The sequence below is a fragment of the Theileria annulata genome, chromosome 2 (assembly GCF_000003225.4).
Source record: "Theileria annulata chromosome 2, complete sequence, *** SEQUENCING IN PROGRESS ***".
Lineage (NCBI taxonomy): Eukaryota > Apicomplexa > Aconoidasida > Piroplasmida > Theileriidae > Theileria > Theileria annulata.
This window is the reverse complement of record NC_011099.1, coordinates 1,147,267-1,163,755: the sequence shown is the minus strand read 5'-3', so window position 1 is coordinate 1,163,755 and position 16,489 is coordinate 1,147,267. Positions and strand designations below refer to the sequence as shown.

The 16,489-nt window shown below is 29.0% G+C and overlaps 8 protein-coding genes across 8 annotated transcripts, besides 6 other annotated features; 4 read left to right on the top strand and 4 right to left on the bottom strand.

Moving 5' to 3' along the window:
- Positions 1–141: 141 nt before the first annotated feature.
- On the bottom strand, positions 142–1,041 carry TA13030 (uncharacterized protein; the record flags this gene model as incomplete). Its single annotated transcript, XM_947214.1, has 3 exons — positions 142–365; positions 416–544; positions 579–1,041. 3 exons carry the CDS (start codon positions 1,039–1,041, stop codon positions 142–144), a joined length of 816 nt encoding a protein of 271 aa, XP_952307.1.
- Positions 1,042–1,089: 48 nt separating this feature from the next.
- Positions 1,090–3,171, bottom strand: TA13035 (pre-mRNA splicing factor (PRP17 homologue), putative; the record flags this gene model as incomplete). The annotated part of the gene is made up of 1 exon (XM_947213.1): positions 1,090–3,171. One exon carries the CDS (start codon positions 3,169–3,171, stop codon positions 1,090–1,092), a length of 2,082 nt encoding a protein of 693 aa, XP_952306.1.
- Positions 3,172–3,508: 337 nt separating this feature from the next.
- TA13040 (uncharacterized protein) lies at positions 3,509–6,386 on the top strand (the record flags this gene model as incomplete). The annotated part of the gene is made up of 6 exons (XM_947212.1): positions 3,509–4,809; positions 4,855–5,278; positions 5,378–5,651; positions 5,708–5,805; positions 5,913–6,146; positions 6,240–6,386. The coding sequence occupies 6 exons, from the start codon at positions 3,509–3,511 to the stop codon at positions 6,384–6,386; spliced, it is 2,478 nt and encodes an 825-aa protein (XP_952305.1).
- A 157-nt stretch (positions 6,387–6,543) lies between these two features.
- Positions 6,544–8,526, bottom strand: TA13045 (uncharacterized protein; the record flags this gene model as incomplete). Its single annotated transcript, XM_947211.1, has 4 exons — positions 6,544–7,475; positions 7,540–8,014; positions 8,051–8,259; positions 8,292–8,526. 4 exons carry the CDS (start codon positions 8,524–8,526, stop codon positions 6,544–6,546), a joined length of 1,851 nt encoding a protein of 616 aa, XP_952304.1.
- Positions 8,461–8,526: a sequence feature (Signal peptide predicted for TA13045 by SignalP 2.0 HMM (Signal peptide probability 0.990, signal anchor probability 0.000) with cleavage site probability 0.417 between residues 22 and 23).
- Positions 8,527–8,934: 408 nt separating this feature from the next.
- TA13050 (uncharacterized protein) lies at positions 8,935–11,350 on the bottom strand (the record flags this gene model as incomplete). Its single annotated transcript, XM_947210.1, has 12 exons — positions 8,935–9,041; positions 9,178–9,486; positions 9,518–9,574; positions 9,647–9,732; positions 9,825–9,977; positions 10,090–10,139; positions 10,396–10,712; positions 10,743–10,797; positions 10,828–10,922; positions 11,028–11,167; positions 11,197–11,303; positions 11,336–11,350. 12 exons carry the CDS (start codon positions 11,348–11,350, stop codon positions 8,935–8,937), a joined length of 1,491 nt encoding a protein of 496 aa, XP_952303.1.
- Positions 11,351–11,782: 432 nt separating this feature from the next.
- TA13055 (uncharacterized protein) lies at positions 11,783–14,779 on the top strand (the record flags this gene model as incomplete). Its single annotated transcript, XM_947209.1, has 2 exons — positions 11,783–12,068; positions 12,111–14,779. 2 exons carry the CDS (start codon positions 11,783–11,785, stop codon positions 14,777–14,779), a joined length of 2,955 nt encoding a protein of 984 aa, XP_952302.1.
- Positions 14,780–15,140: 361 nt separating this feature from the next.
- TA13060 (uncharacterized protein) lies at positions 15,141–15,494 on the top strand (the record flags this gene model as incomplete). Its single annotated transcript, XM_947208.1, has 1 exon — positions 15,141–15,494. One exon carries the CDS (start codon positions 15,141–15,143, stop codon positions 15,492–15,494), a length of 354 nt encoding a protein of 117 aa, XP_952301.1.
- Positions 15,495–15,679: 185 nt separating this feature from the next.
- TA13065 (uncharacterized protein) lies at positions 15,680–16,315 on the top strand (the record flags this gene model as incomplete). The annotated part of the gene is made up of 2 exons (XM_947207.1): positions 15,680–15,941; positions 15,990–16,315. 2 exons carry the CDS (start codon positions 15,680–15,682, stop codon positions 16,313–16,315), a joined length of 588 nt encoding a protein of 195 aa, XP_952300.1.
- Positions 15,752–15,820: a sequence feature (4 probable transmembrane helices predicted for TA13065 by TMHMM2.0 at aa 25-47, 60-79, 83-101 and 121-143).
- Positions 15,857–15,916: a sequence feature (4 probable transmembrane helices predicted for TA13065 by TMHMM2.0 at aa 25-47, 60-79, 83-101 and 121-143).
- Positions 15,926–15,941: a sequence feature (4 probable transmembrane helices predicted for TA13065 by TMHMM2.0 at aa 25-47, 60-79, 83-101 and 121-143).
- Positions 15,990–16,030: a sequence feature (4 probable transmembrane helices predicted for TA13065 by TMHMM2.0 at aa 25-47, 60-79, 83-101 and 121-143).
- Positions 16,088–16,156: a sequence feature (4 probable transmembrane helices predicted for TA13065 by TMHMM2.0 at aa 25-47, 60-79, 83-101 and 121-143).
- Positions 16,316–16,489: the final 174 nt, after the last annotated feature.

Sequence of the window (16,489 nt, the reverse complement as noted above, 5' to 3'; positions counted from 1 at the left end):
TTTAACCCATAATCCTAAACAGCTAGCCAATTCTAAATCTTATTTATCATCTAACTCCATACACATAAATTATAGTCAATATAATATTATCATGAGTGTAATATTAAGGTGAATATAATATTATAATTAGTATATTGTATATTAAGTTATATTATCAGTGATATTTTGATAATCAATTGAATTGATTGATTTTTGTTGATTAGATTTAGCTTGTTGTTCATTTAAATATTGTTCCTGTATCTTGACCATATCTTCACTTGTGAAACCTTTGGATGAATATAAATCAAATGCTTCCTGATTCAACTGTATAAATGTCGGTCCCCAATTAAATACCGATAATACTTCCATTGCATTACTTCTCATATCTAATCAAAATATATTAATTTTACTAGTGTTAATAATATTGTGAACAAACTTGAGATATAAAGAGCTGAAGCTAAGGCTTCTGCACATGATAATTCAAATGGTTTTCCAAAATGTGTTGGATTCCCAGCCACCAAAAATGGTAATATTCTACTATTCCCTACCATTAAATTATTATATTCTATATAATATTATATAATTGAATGATAATAAACTTGTCTGAAAAGAGTTAAGTGGAGTTTGATTTATCTTATTCCATGAACAATCGATAACAGCAATTCCTTTGTTTTTAACAGTTTCTGCATCATTTAATGAGAATAATGTGTTTGCTAATGGTGTCAAAATTATGCCTGAGAACCTTTGTGTCATTGGTAATTCCTTCACCAAACCACTCCTTACCAATTTTTTACCAGTACAACGCTTATTATCACATTGATTAAAATACCATAAATACATTCGAACCTCTAACTCATTCTCATCCAATTTAACATCTGATTCATCTAATTTAGCATCTAATTCATCTAATTTATCATCTAATTCATCCAATTTGTTGGTTGAATTTGTGGAATCTTGTGGAATTGTATTTGATTTTGTCAATTTCAATGCGTTGGCATAAACGTCATGAATATTCGTACAGTTTTTTTTACTAAAAAATTTTTTCCTTCCAATTCCAACCATATTACTCTTAAAAATACATAAATATAAAATATAATATTAATATATGGGTTATTGAAAAATTTTAATGGTACCATCCCAGGAACAGGTGGCAATGGTAGAAGAGAGTGTTGGATGCCATTTGGAATCCATTAAGGCCATTTTGTGTGCAGAAAAAGTTTGTAATTGTTTTGAGGTTTTCCAGTCCCAAAAGAACAATTTACCCCTAGAATCACCTGAAATTACATATCTACCATCTGGTGAGCAATTTGGCTTAATTGCATATCCACTGTTTTGATGTCCTCTGAACCTTTTTCTACCAAAGAGTTTGAACCTAGAACTAGAAGTTTCATATACTAAAATCTGATTATCCATACTCTGTGCTAGGATGAACTTCTGGCTTGGGTGTGGAGTCACTGATGGAATTGTATGAGTTTCAGGACTTGAAACTGATTTTACAACCACTGGAATATTATAATCCCAAACCAACACACGTTTATCATCAGCTGTTGTTACTATTCGCCTATTATTGTCTATAAAAGTTATAGTATTAACACAGCCCATGTGTTCAGAATATTCCAATACCATCTCGCCACTCCTAGCATCCATTTGAATTACCTTGTTACTGTCACCTCCTACTAGGAATATATTATCATCAAGTGGATATGGCGTTAGGCAGTACGGTGTTTTTTCAATTTTGTATACTCCGATAACTTTACCGTATTCAGTGTCCCAGAGGATGACATTGGAGTCAAAACTCGCACTATAAAATTTATTACCATTTTCTATAAAGCTGACATCTCTCACACCCTTTGCATGGCCTTTATAATTCCTCAAACACTTCTGACTATTGATATCCCAAACCTTTACAAATCCATCCATTCCACAGGATAATAGTACATTTCCCGTTACTGGCAAGAACTCGATCCTATACACAGACATGCTATGACCTGTCAATACACCAACTTCATTCTTTGGTATATAATATTTTTCAGTGGATTTAGCGCCCTTAGTGGCTGATCGATTTTGTGCAGTGGTACTCAGTAGTATTGGCTTGTATTTGGATTCGATTTTACGGTTATATGTGGAAACTGTCAGTGAATTGAATTGCGTAAATTGTTTCCCATCAACTGTAATTACTTCGTTTAGACCTTCGGCTTTCTCTGGTACACACTTCATTAATCCTTTACCAACTGTTGTTTTCGCCTTGGAACTTTCTATTTTATCTGAATTATCAGTTTCACTTGCATTGGTGTTTGGATGGACTGGTAATTCACCTTCTTCATATGGAATCCATGGTCCAAATATATCTTCACTTACTTCTTCTTGAGTTAATCTCCTTTTCGCCTTGTTTACTGTATTCCCAGTAATCCCCGTTTTATGTTCAGATACCAAGTAATTGGAAATAATAGTATTATTATTTGTTATTAGATCAGTGTCAAATGCTGTTGGATTAAAGTATACTTTCTCAGTAACTCCGGATGGATTGACACTTACACCGCCAAAACTGGCGGAATAACAAAATGTACTTCCATTTCTAGTGTAATTTGAAATCTCACTGTGGCTCTTATACTTCAACTCATCCACAGCATAATTCTCATACATCATATCATCAGCCTTCCGTTCATGTTCATGTTTTATGTTATTCACCTTAATATTATCAACAGTATTAGGGGTCACAGTGGTAGTATTAACAGCAGTGGCTGGAATTGTGACGATGCCAGATGAATTATACCGACTCCCTAATTGAATAGATAAGACTTGAGAATCATCATTTTGAAAAGTTCTTATCTCTGTTTTTGTATTAATGTTGTCATTTTGAGGTTTATTTGTTTGGGTATTATTTCCCAAGTTACTATTGAAATGATAATCAGAGTATAAAGTAGTCTTACAGGAAAGTTTCCTATCAGTTTGTTCAACAGATAACAATTCAATTTCCGAACTGGGATTAAGATTAAACAGGGTATTACTGGGATTGATGTCTGAATTATACGGATTTGGATCAGAATCCGCTTGATTTGAACAAGTAAAATTAGGAGAAGTATTAAGATTAGATTTGTTCCTTTTGAATCTAGGATTAGTTAAATTAACAGTTGATTGCGATAAGTTCTGATCCGATTCAGAATCAGAATCGTAAGAACCAATTAAATCCATTTAATTCCAATAAATTCCATCGAATTCGAGTGATTCCGTCTAATTTTGTTTAAATCCATTTATTTAGATTTTCTTAATCTTAAAATAATAAAAACATTTCAATGTTGGAATGGATAAATTTTGAGATGAAGATTGGATCGGGCTGGAATTGTTATTTTTAAAAGAAATTAAAACACATTAATTTTTTCATATTTTTACTATATTAATATTTTTTAATATTTTTATAATATTATGATTTTTTGTTAATATTGTTTCTTAGTACTCGTTCATTAAATTTATCCTAAAATCTCACCTTGACTGTTGTTAAATACTGTAATCAAGGTATAAACATGTTAAAATGGACTGGAATGACTTTAAAGTGTCATCTTCAGTTCATTTGAGTAATAACAGCTCTGTGATAAACCTGTTCAAGTTATCCCGAGATCACTATTCCACTGATACTTCTTTACAGGATGGTCAACCAGGATTATCAGAATCAGATTTAAAATCTAGTTTTAACTATGATAAATTATTTGAAAATGAGTTTTTCGACTCCTCCTTCGTGAACTTTCACAAGGACCTACAGCTCTGGGACAGGGATAAACTCACTGTAATTGACATTATCACTAAAAGACTCAGATCCACTTTACACTCAAACATTTCCAAAACTTCTGATCCACATTTATCAAATAAAGTTACTAAATCCCTTGATAAATCTATAAATCAAACTGATAATTTACCATTATCAGGAGATAGATTAGGGTTACCCGGAGACCGACTAGGGTTGCCCGGGAACAAAGTGGAATATGAAGTAGAATTGGGATTAGAAAATGAATTATTAATAAGCTGGTTAGATAAGTATGGAAATGATATACCAAACGTGGGCCATGAGGGATATAATATATTTGTAGAAAATGCAGTAAAATTGTTGAAAAAAGTAAATTTGAACCCAGTAAACTTCATTAATTTCATGTTAAATATTGCGAAATTAGCCGCGGGGAAGCCGCAAAACTTCATGTACAAGTATCTAAGACTGTCACTATCACAGCTTGAAAAACAAGCGTTCAACAATTTACACTATTATATTCTTAATACGAAGAATATATTCATCAATGAATTAATATTAAATACACAAATGTCACCACTTGATACTCTTAAACTCGTTATTAATACATCCAACACTATTTTTCCCAGTGTTAGTTTGAATACACTGGATGGAGTTAACTCTAAATCAACAGATTATTACTTCTTCATATTATATTTATTATTCAGATCGGGATCTAATTCATCCCTAAACTTACTATTGTCATATATTAACAAGGAACCATATCTAGGGAGTAGTAGAACACATATGGGTAGTGCTAGAGGAATGTATATGAGTAATATTGGAGATGAGGAATTGGATATTAATTTAAATGAGTTGCCACCATTATTTAAGGAATTGGCACAAACACTATCCAACATTTTAGCGGAAAAGTTTGATAATGTCAACTCACTGTTACCACAATTCCTCAACAATTATCCTCAATCCAATATTAACACCAGTAGAGTTAATAGTGTGAGTGTGAATGGAGGATTGGATATATTATTGAGTATAGTGTATCCAGAGAATTATATGGAATGTGATATGAGTTTAATGACACGAGAGGATTATCTATGGTATAAAATCAGTCTAATGTTATATAATTCTGGTTTATCGTATAGTTCCGGTAGTTTAACGTATAGTTCTAGCACTTTAATGTCAAAATCATATGAATTGTGCAAATCGTTAACTCAAGAAACTTGTAACATTGATGCTACAGAGAAGGATTTGGTGGATAGAATAGTGTCTTACGCTTATTCAATAGCGTTGGCTGGTGGTGTTATGGAATCGTTAAGACTTCTTATGTCAGCTGTAAAATTACCCCAAGTACAAGCAATTGGTATTTACTTCACAGTTCTGTCCGAAAATTCAGGACTATTTGAGTTTGAGGAGGTCAATTTCGTGTCATACTCACTCTGGAATTTTGTAGACCAGAATAACAAACTGATCCAATCACACACTTCAGATGAATTGTCATATTTACTATTACTGGCATTTAATCGTAATCGAAACGTCTCACCAGAACTCAAAATCCTACTATCCACAGTAACAAATTCTTACTTACTTATTAGTTTAATTAGTAGTTAACCTAGTTACCGGTTAATTAATAGTTAATCAGACTAGTTATATGTTAATTTAATTTAGTTGTTACCGATGAATAAGAATGTAATGGGAGTGAAATATTGTGTATCGGAGAACTTTAATGATGCAGTGAGTCCAAGTTATTTGGGGAGTTCAGTGACCAAGGATGGGATGTTATTGGTAGGGCCGCTTTTACAGAAGCTGATTAAGCTTTCTGGTAGAAGAAGCTCAGCAAAATACGCTATACTTCTACTAGCACAGTACTGTGCTTATGTCGGGCTGTGGGCCTCAGCATTCAAGTGTTTTTATTGTATCCAAGATGCAGACAATTGTGCAGGTAATACTAGAACCCATATATTATCAAGCTTAAACTGTGAATTGATTATTATTTAGCTGTATTGGAAGCATGTTGTTGTTACTTGTATGATAAAGATGATAATACCAAGACGTTCAGTATTGATGATTTACTCGTCTATTATACACTAACAAAGGTAATTCCATACCAATAACATCACAATATTTATACAATTAATTATATACACCAATTCTATATAATTAATTATATACAATTAATTCTATAAATTATTGAAATGTGTAGAATTTATCACCGAATAATAAGCATGTGTTGGAATTGAGAAAGACGTTTAGTTGTATAGAATTGTGTGTGTTGGTAAAGAATAACAAGTATTTCGAGGCAGTTTCATATTGTAGGAAACATAAAGTTTTTGATAACACGTTATCAATTCTGAGGAATGAATCTCATCAAATCTACTTCAACGCACTCTTCAGTTACATTAAAGCACTCAAATTACTCATCTCTACTGGATCTCAAGTATATACATTTTACAACATATTTACAATTATTAAATATTTACAATTATTGAATATTTACAATTAGTTGAATAATGTGATGGATTTTTTTTAGCCAATGGAATTGATGAGTACAAGTGAGGCAAGTAATTTATTAGATTTGTTGGAAGCAGCCTATCAGAATACAAATACTGATCAAAAATTAACAGTAGAAGCTCTACATACGTTATTAACATTCATCTCAATTAATCCTCCCAAATAATGTTATAAAAAATTATATTATATGATAGTCCATAGTGTATATAACATACATACCAGATAGTATATACCACAATATACTCTACAGTATATACTATAACATACTAGTTGGTATATACCACACACAATATACATTATAAAATAATGGGAATGTATAAGAGTTAATATAACATTAATAATATTGAAATAATGAAAACAAGATAAAGACGACTGAGTCTGAAAGCTGAAACTTGATGTTCATGAGAGAACGGGGATATGACAAAGTATTCCATCGGGTAACCGTGCACGAACCTGACCTTGCCAACATTTCTGCATTTGTTATTGACGTTCTGAAGCTCCCTGTAATTGTCCACATAGTTGTTAGGGTTCTGAACGTGAGGATTAGGATTGAGCATGCGATGAAGCTGAAGCATAAGCTCAGTGGATATCGGAAGTGACTCCTTAGCCACATACCACCTGACAGTCTCTTCACAACCAGGCTGAGTAAAAGAACCGTCGTAAGCAAAGTAATTCACGTTCTTAACCTCAAGCATCATGAACAGTGAAGACAAGTTCAGAGGAGTATCAAGATCAACAACAGGCAAAGGTGTTTCAACATGGTTAGTATTCAAATCTCCAACTGATAAGTAATTGTCATTCTCAGTAATAGTGACTGAGGACCCAGCCTTGAAAACTTCACTCATAAAACGCTCAGAAGGAAACGTTTTCAGACTCTCAATATTAGTCTTCTCAATCTCTTCACTCATAAAAGTTAGAGAAATTACAGCCCACCTGCCCCAGTGGGTCCCCTTTTCTCGAGCCATCTTCTTTTCCCTTATATGCACCTGCTCACTATTCAGGTTATTGGCCGAGTTGTTCAAGTGAGTTAAAAGGTATTTGTTAAACAAATCGTAACGGTCGTTTTCAAGTAGTTTCTTGTAGCTCGATGATTTCCCAGAGTTCAGTGGGTGTAAATCTTCAGATAATTGGACCATACTGGGATGATCATCAGCCTCATAATAAAACTCAGGATGATCATCTTCAGTATAATCAGTACTTTTAGCTGTACTAGATGTGTCATGTTGAGTATCGGTGTTTAGATGGTTATCTTTACCTATAAAAATGATATATTGGGTTAATTAGGGATAATTAGGTTGTTGGGATTGGTAGGAACAAACTTGAATCAACAGTATGAAGATTTAAATGAGATAAATCAACAGATTTTACATTTTTTACTCCACTTGCATCTACATCTTTACCTTTAGTTACTTCAACACTATTACTAGTGCTGGAGTCACTACTAGTGGTAGCAGTGGCTTTTGTACTACCAGTGGTGGTAGTATCAGCTGTAGTGCCGGTATTGGGTGTTTTTTTAACGGCTTTAGTAATGAGAATATTAACATCAGTAGTTTCAGGAGAATCGATAGATCCAATTCCAAGATCACTAGAAGGTGCATCACTGAGATAATGCCAGATTTGCACTTCAATTTGTCTGCGATTAGCAGATCCATCGAAAGTATGTTCACTTGGAGAGTGAAAGTCTATATGAGTGGCCATATATAAATTGGGTTTATCGGTAGTGAACAGAGCCCCGAAGGTTGAACCTTCATTTTGAGGCACTGTTATTCTGAACACGTTTGGTGACCTTAAAACCTGAACAGTTGAAATATAATGGTTGTACGAGTAAACCATGTCACCTCGTTTCCAAGAATTATATTTAAGGTCTGGTGACTCCCCTCTCAATACTGAGTCATACACCTCCTTCAAATTAAATGGAAGGTCTTCAACTAAACCTTCAACATGCAAGTCTACTGGAGACTGCTTTAATCCAGCACTACACATGCCATGAGTCCAATCAGATCCATGTCTACCATAATCCCATGCCGGTACTTTAGAACCTATTATATTATTAAATGCAAGAGAATATTACCTGTAAAAGTGAGAGGTGTATAATTATTATGTTGTTTAATATTTTCTTGTGTTTGTGAAGTGGATTGGGAATTAGAATCTTGAACATGTGTAAATGCTACTGGGACTGAATTTCCAGTATTACTGGATTTACTGGTGTGATTTCCATTATTTTGGCATTCACAAGTTTTTAGTAGCGATTTGGTACTCAGAAATACCAAGATCAAAATGGACTTTGCACATTTATTCCAACGCATCAGTCCACTATTTATTTACCCTTTTTTATATATTTTTATGGTATCATTTTACTGTTAAACTTTATTATTACTTATAAAGCGATATTTGAACTGGTTTATCGGATAATTTCCGGATAATTGCTAATTTAATAGATTTATCTCATTTTCTCTAAAATCTATAAATTCTTTTTTTAAATTATTTTTAAATCACTAACATTTTGGTAATTACATAATCTTATGTTTTCAGCACCTAAACTGTCTACTATAGACAATCTCTCTATATGCCAAAAGGTGCATCCTTCTCTACACATTTCTCTAATATTTCTACATATATTACAATATTATATTTATTATTTCAATAAATTGGTTTATAATTTTATTATATATTTATAGAAATTGTATATATATAAGATTCCATTATATTTACGTTTAATTGAACATTTCTGAATTTTTAGCTCCTTTTAAAAAATTTATCATTAATTCTTCCACTTGATTCTTTAATTCTTTTCCTTCTTCACTCATATGTTCCAAATAATCTAATCCGAATATCAATACATCAATACACCAATAGTATGGTATTACAGTATACAATAGTATTACAGTATACAATAGTATTACAGTATACAATAGTATTACAGTATAGAATATATATCAATGTATAGTAACATTTACCTGTAATATGATTATAAATATCTTGTATATTAATGCCTTTATTTTTAAGTAATAATAAAAGGCATATTGACAGTTCTTGGTTCATATTATATATTCTGACAATTAGACAGTCGATTAATTGGCAAATTGAGAGTCCAGCTTCATACTTTTCAAGATAATTTTGTTCCTCCGCATCCAATTCAGGTATTTCATTCTTTTTATTCATTTTATTAATGTATAAATTTGATTTTTGTGTATACTTTTTATGTAACTCTACTATCCTTTCCAATTTTTCATGCTTATTCTCCACAAACTTATTTATTACTCTTACTATAATATTATATTATTAATATTTACTTACATAATTCTTCACCAGTACAATTTATACATAATGAATTTATTATACCAATTACATTCTCTACAACACATTCATTATACAATTTATACAATTTAATGATTAGTAATAATTGTATTTAGGGTGTAATGTTACCGTCTTCTTGTTTTTCTTGTTCTGTACCTTCTTTAGTTAATACACCTTTTCTCATTAATATACTAAATAACGATTTTAATCCATATCTAAACACAATATCAATCACATCAATCAATTATACTTAATTATTATACTTAAAATGACTAGTCTAACTAATTGAATGGAAGTAATGTATTACAATTGTACGAATAATTGACAATTATATGTAGAATCTAATAATGCAAAATCGAGTAATTTAAGTGCTAATTTATATGTTTGTCTTCTTTCACGAATTAATCTTATCATTAATTGTATTCCTTGTATTTTACCAAATCTTATTTGATTCTCATTACTAAACAGTTACGTATAGTTAGTTAGTGGTTACTAGAATAGGTAGTTAGTAGTAGTTAGTAGAGTTAGTAGAGTTAGTATAGTTAGTAGTAGTATAATTGTATATAAAATACTTGAACATTAGTTTACATAATGCTTGAAATGAATTTTCAACTAATTCTTCCTACAAAATATTATTTATCAAATACCTAACTACTACTAACTACCTAAAATAGCCTAAAATACTCTTAACTACCTAAAATAGCCTAAAATACCTAGAATATCCCTTAATACCTACTACTCCTTAATTACTCCTTAATTAATCTTAAATACCTAATAACTACCTAATTACTACCTAACTCCTACCTAATTACTCTTTACTAACTAACTACTCTTAACTACTACCACTACTACTAAGTATATTGTAATATATTTATTACCTCTTCTAATGAATCTGGATTCCGTTTTCTATAAATTGCTATAATTCTTAAGAGTTGATCAATACCATCAATTGGTTCTTTTGAACCAAGTTTAACAACACATTCATCAGAACCTTGTAATAATACACATAATAATTCACTAGAATATACTCTATTAGTATCATATGCCATTGTTTTCCTCTTCTTCATACGAGTTAACAAATATGACAAGAACTTCTCATTAGTAGCCAAGTCAGATAATATTTTAGATGATAATTCCATTAAATTCTCCAATAACTCAAAACAACTTTTAACACCATTATAATCCACTTCATCCTCTATAAACTCTTATAATCTATAAAAACAACCTTCTTGAATAGTTATTAGTGAATTTACTACCAATTTATCTATTGATAAAGATTCCTAAAAGAATATTAATAGAATTTTAATTACCAAATGATTTATAAACTCATTTGATGTTTCTAATGTATAAATTATTTCAGGATCCAATATTTCCGATAATACATTTATACACACTATTACTATATCTAAACATCAATACAACCGTGTTACCGAGTTATTAAGATAATAAGTTGTTAAGTAAAGGTATTATTGAGATAATGGAGTTAATGTAGTAATTGTATGTGTATTACCAATATTTTGATGTGATAATATATCAGATAATATTTTAAAACCATTTAATGTTAGAAATTGTATATATAATGAAGGAATAGTTGATAAATCACTAAAGAATCGGATTTGTTCTTCTAAATCAACTTCAGATTTGATCCATCTAATGAAGAAATTAATTAATGAACTAACTTTTCTGGATTTTCAGGATAATTAATGCGATCATTTTGATTATTTTGATATCTTTTTAATAATAAATTGATATTTTTTTTAATATTCAATTGAGAAATTGATTCCTTCTAAAAAAAAATAAATAATTATATATAAATACCTCTAAATTATCCATTTATATTATCCATTTATATTATCCATTTATATTAACCATTTAGATTAACCATTTAGATTATAAATTTAATATATTGATATTGTTCCTGATATTAAGTGGATTAAGATTCCATTTACACAACTGTAGGGATATTAATAATTTTTTTAGTTTATTTGTATATTTTCTGTAAATTATTTTATTATTAATTTTGTATATAACAAATTTTAAATTCATTTTCCAATGTTTTTGGATACTCAAGATTATTTTAATTTCATAAATCTATTATCAAATGTAAAATATTAATAAACTAATAACATTATTAAACTGAGTACTATATGAGTAAACTAATAACTTAATTAATAAACTGAGAAGTATATTACTGAACTAATAACATTACTAAATTTAGAAGTATATGGATAAATTGTGAAATATTGGATTAGATGTTTTAAAAAAATGACTAGAAATAAGATATTTGAATATTTTAATGAATCTAATAATGATGAAGTATTGGATGATTATCTAGAAAATTGTTTAAATTTATCAAAAATGAAGTTAAGATCAACAGTAGCCGATTCTCACTTTTTTGAAAATTCTTCATCATACAATATTATGAATAATAATTTTACTCATTTAAATACTGAATATAGTAATATGGATACTGATTTTACTAATATAGATACTAATTATACTAATATGGATACCAATTGTACTGATTTTACTAATTTGAATATGAATTGTGGTAATTTTAGTAATTTGAATACTATTATACATAGTAATACAGAAATTACTAGTGATTTAGAAAGTATACATGAAGATTCTGTTAAGAATATTAAAAAGAATACTGTTGATAATTTCGATTCTTGGGAAAGTCCAATTCTTAATCCATTTTATAATTATTCTAATAATAATAATCATAAAATTAATCATACTAATAGTAGCTTTAACCATACTAATCACAGAGTTAATCATACTGATCACAGAGTTAATCATAGTACACCAGACTCTAGTAGAATACACTCCAATACAATAGATTCTAGTACAATAGATAGTATTGAACGTAATGGAGGATTAAAATTATTGGATAAATTGAAGAGAATAATAATGGATATGGAAACTGAGATTAGTAATAAAGATAAGAAAATACATGAACTTGGTAATACAATAACAAGACTAAATTCATTAGTAAATAGTTTGAATGAAGAGCTTTTGGAATCTTTTAAGAATTTAGAAAATGTTTTAAAGGATTTGGACAAGGAAAAATTACAAAACAAACAATTAAAATTACAAATTATACAATTGAGTGGGTTATTACAGAGCAATCATAATACTATTATACATGATACTATAGGTACTAGGTTCGAATCCCATACCAGTAGTAGTACTACGGGGACCATTACGGTGACTGGTCCAACAACTACTAATGGTTCTAAAGATAGTACAGTTGTACCTGGTACTAAAGCTACTGTTACTACTACTGGTGATACTGTTACTACTAGTACTACTACTACTAATAAGGATATGGATGTGGATAAAAGATTTATGAATAAATTGATGAAATATATGTATGTAATTGATATAACAGAAATATTACCAAGTATATATAAAGGAATACATGAGAATCTTAATGTATTAAATTCAAATGAATTTATAACATTTATAATTGAATCAATACATTATGATTCACAAATCTTAAAAATTACTCTACAATCTATTCAGAACAATAATACCAATTCCACTAATACTACCTTTAGTAATACAAACTATGGTAGTAATACCAATAACAGTAATAATAGTATGAATAATAGTATATATGGAGTTTATATGGGATTTGGATTACCAATGACTAATTTAGAACGTAAAGTTATTAATATATTAGAATCCAATAATACCGTCACTAGTATGAATAATACTATGGATAATACTGTTAGTAGTAGTAAGAATGGTATAAAAAAAGGTATGTTAATGAATAGAATATTATTATTAACAATATTGAAGAGTAGTAATATGAATTTGGTATATAATTATTTATTTGAAGCAATTAGTTGTGATAATTTTAGAGTTATTGAAATCATATTTCAAGCTGTTTTAAATAAATTTATTGATTTCCATTTATTACCCAATTTTAAACAAATATATAAACATCCAATATTATATTCTAATAATTCCTTCAATAATCCATTTGATATACAATCTTATGATGGATCCCATAAGGGATCTTATAAGGGATCCCATAGTAAGGAATATAGTAAGGGATCCCATAGTTCAGAATCCTATAATACAAAATCTTATCCTTTAAAATCGTATAAAGAAATGTATAATATGGAATTAATGGGTATGGAAAGATATATTTATATGATAAATTATAATTTTGAATCAATTCCAATGGATCCAATAACAGGTGATAATTTATTTCATATATTATCCAAACATACAATTAATACTAATATAAAGAATATACACAATGTCAATACTAATGTCAATACTAATGGTAATAGAAATATAAAGAATTTGATGAAGAAGATAAAATTATTTTTACATTATACACCATATTTAACATTAAAGAATAAAGAATTAAAGACACCGCTGGATATTTGTAATATATCTATGAAGAAGGAATTTTATTATATGATTATTATGGATTTAGCTTCTAAAGGTTCTTTATCATATAAAAATAAATTATATCATAATGCACTTGATTATTATACATATGCTATAAATATTTTTTTAAATCCACACATATATACTTCCGTTACGGTGCTTGGTCACACGAGTACTGAGGGTCCTGCTAATAAGGATACTACTAATATTACTAATAGTAGTAAGGATATTGGTACCATTGGATCAAGCACCGTTACTAAGGGAAAGGGAGCTAATTTTACAGCTACAGAGTGTACTATGGGAAAGGGAGCTAATTTTATGCCTATGGAGTGTACTACTACTAAGGATGCTACTGGTGCCGTTGGAGCAAGCACCGTTATGGAGAATATGATAGAAGAAATGGGTATAAAAAGTATAGGTAAATTATATTATAATAAAGGAAGAACATTAATACATTTGAATAGATGGTTGGAATGTATAGAATCATGTGAAATGTGTTTAATGTATATACCAGATTATATAAATGCATATTATACATTAATAGAATCATATGAGAAGTTATTAGATTGGGAAAATGCCGCATCAATTTGTCTATTAATGAAAGATAATTGTGGAATAATCGATTTAAAACGATATAATAAGATTATTGAACAGAAAGATGCCACTTATTTCCAATTACTTGGTCTTAATAATGATGCTACAGATTCTGATATTAAAAAACAATTCAATACTTTATGTAAAATCTGGCATCCAGATAAACATACTAATGATATAAATATAACTAAACGTTGTACTAATCAATTTAATCGGTATCGTTTTAGTTACGGTGCTTGCTCCAGCAGTAGTAGTTAAGGGTATTTAGGTAGTTAGGGGTATTAAGATATTTAAGGGTATTAAGAGTATTTAAGTAGTTAAGGGTATTAGGAGTATTTAAGTAGTTAAGACTATTTAAGCCTTATTAAGTAGTTAACTAGTTAAGGGTAGTTAAGTATTTAGGTATTTAAGGGTATTAAGAGTAGTTAAGTAGTCTATGGTAGTTCAGTACTGTAGAGTTCTTAAGTAGTACTATAAGTAGCTAAGTGTGTAGTCCAGTAGTCTATAGTACCTATTCTTGTAGTCTAGTACTGTAGTTAAGTAGTCCAGTAGTCTAGTACTGTAGTTAAGTAGTAAAGTTAATATATATTATAGAATATATGAAGCTAGAGAAAAGTTAATGGATCCAGAAATAAAATTAATACATCAATTAAAAAAAGAAACTAATTATCAAATTCCAATTCCAATTCCATATTCTACACAATCCACTGATACAACTACACAATCTTCAGATTCAACTACTAATAATATGGATTCTTCCAATAATATGGATACTACCAGTAATATAGGTACTACTACTAATGGACAGGATACTATCACTACTAACAGTACTACTACTACTACTACTAATATAAGGAATAATGAAATAATGGATGAATTTGAAATGGAAAGAATAAAATTTGAAGATTCTATAAATCTTTTAAAAGATGAAGCTATTTTTGATTTATATACATTAAGATGGGGACACACTTAATATTCTATTAATTTTATTTCAAATTATATAAAATTATATAATTTAATATTTCATATTTCTATTTCATATTTCATATTTATTTTATATTTAAAATAATATTTTATATTTGAAATTTATATTTCAAATTTTATATTTAAAAATTTTTTGTACATGAATATTAATATTACTAATTTAAATGATCTAAAATGACATCATTTAAAGATAAATTATTATCATCACATAGATCAAATATACAATCAACATTTGGTGGACATTTAAATATCTTTTTTAGTGTTTTATTATTTAATGTTTTGGATATTTGTATTCTTGGATATTTCTGGTTTTTACATTTTAACGCCGTTAAACAATTTGAATGTAAAGCCTTCTTTATTGATGTTATTGTAAATACAATTCTTACCTTCACACCATTAATCGCACTCATCAAATCTTCCATACTCTTTTATACATGTTTTGTTATATATTTTATTAAATTCTGGCATATATGTCATATTGTAGGTAAATTTGCCGGTTTAGTAGCATTCCATTCATTAAGATTATCAAGAAGTAATCAAAAATTATTGAATAATTATTATATAAGTCGTCTTGGGATTTATTTAAATTCTGTTATATTTTGTATTGCTAGACTTGTATTAATTATTTTAGCAGTTTGGTATGCACTTGTATTAGAGAAGATCAGATTCGTAGGTGGAACTGGTTTTGAAAAAAAACCAGCATCAGATTTTGAAGAACAAGCTCTAGAAGAATATCTCAAAGATAAAGATCCTTCATTAACTCTAGATTTAAATAAATCACATGAATTCATACTTGAACCAACTATTTAATATACTTAAACCTAATACTTGGACCTAATACTTGGACCTAATACTTGGACCTAATAATTGAGCCTACCAATTGAGCCTAATATACTTGAAACTAATACTTGAAACTAATACTTGAAATAATATACTTGAAATCTACTAATATACTTGTTATATATTATATACTACATACTAAGT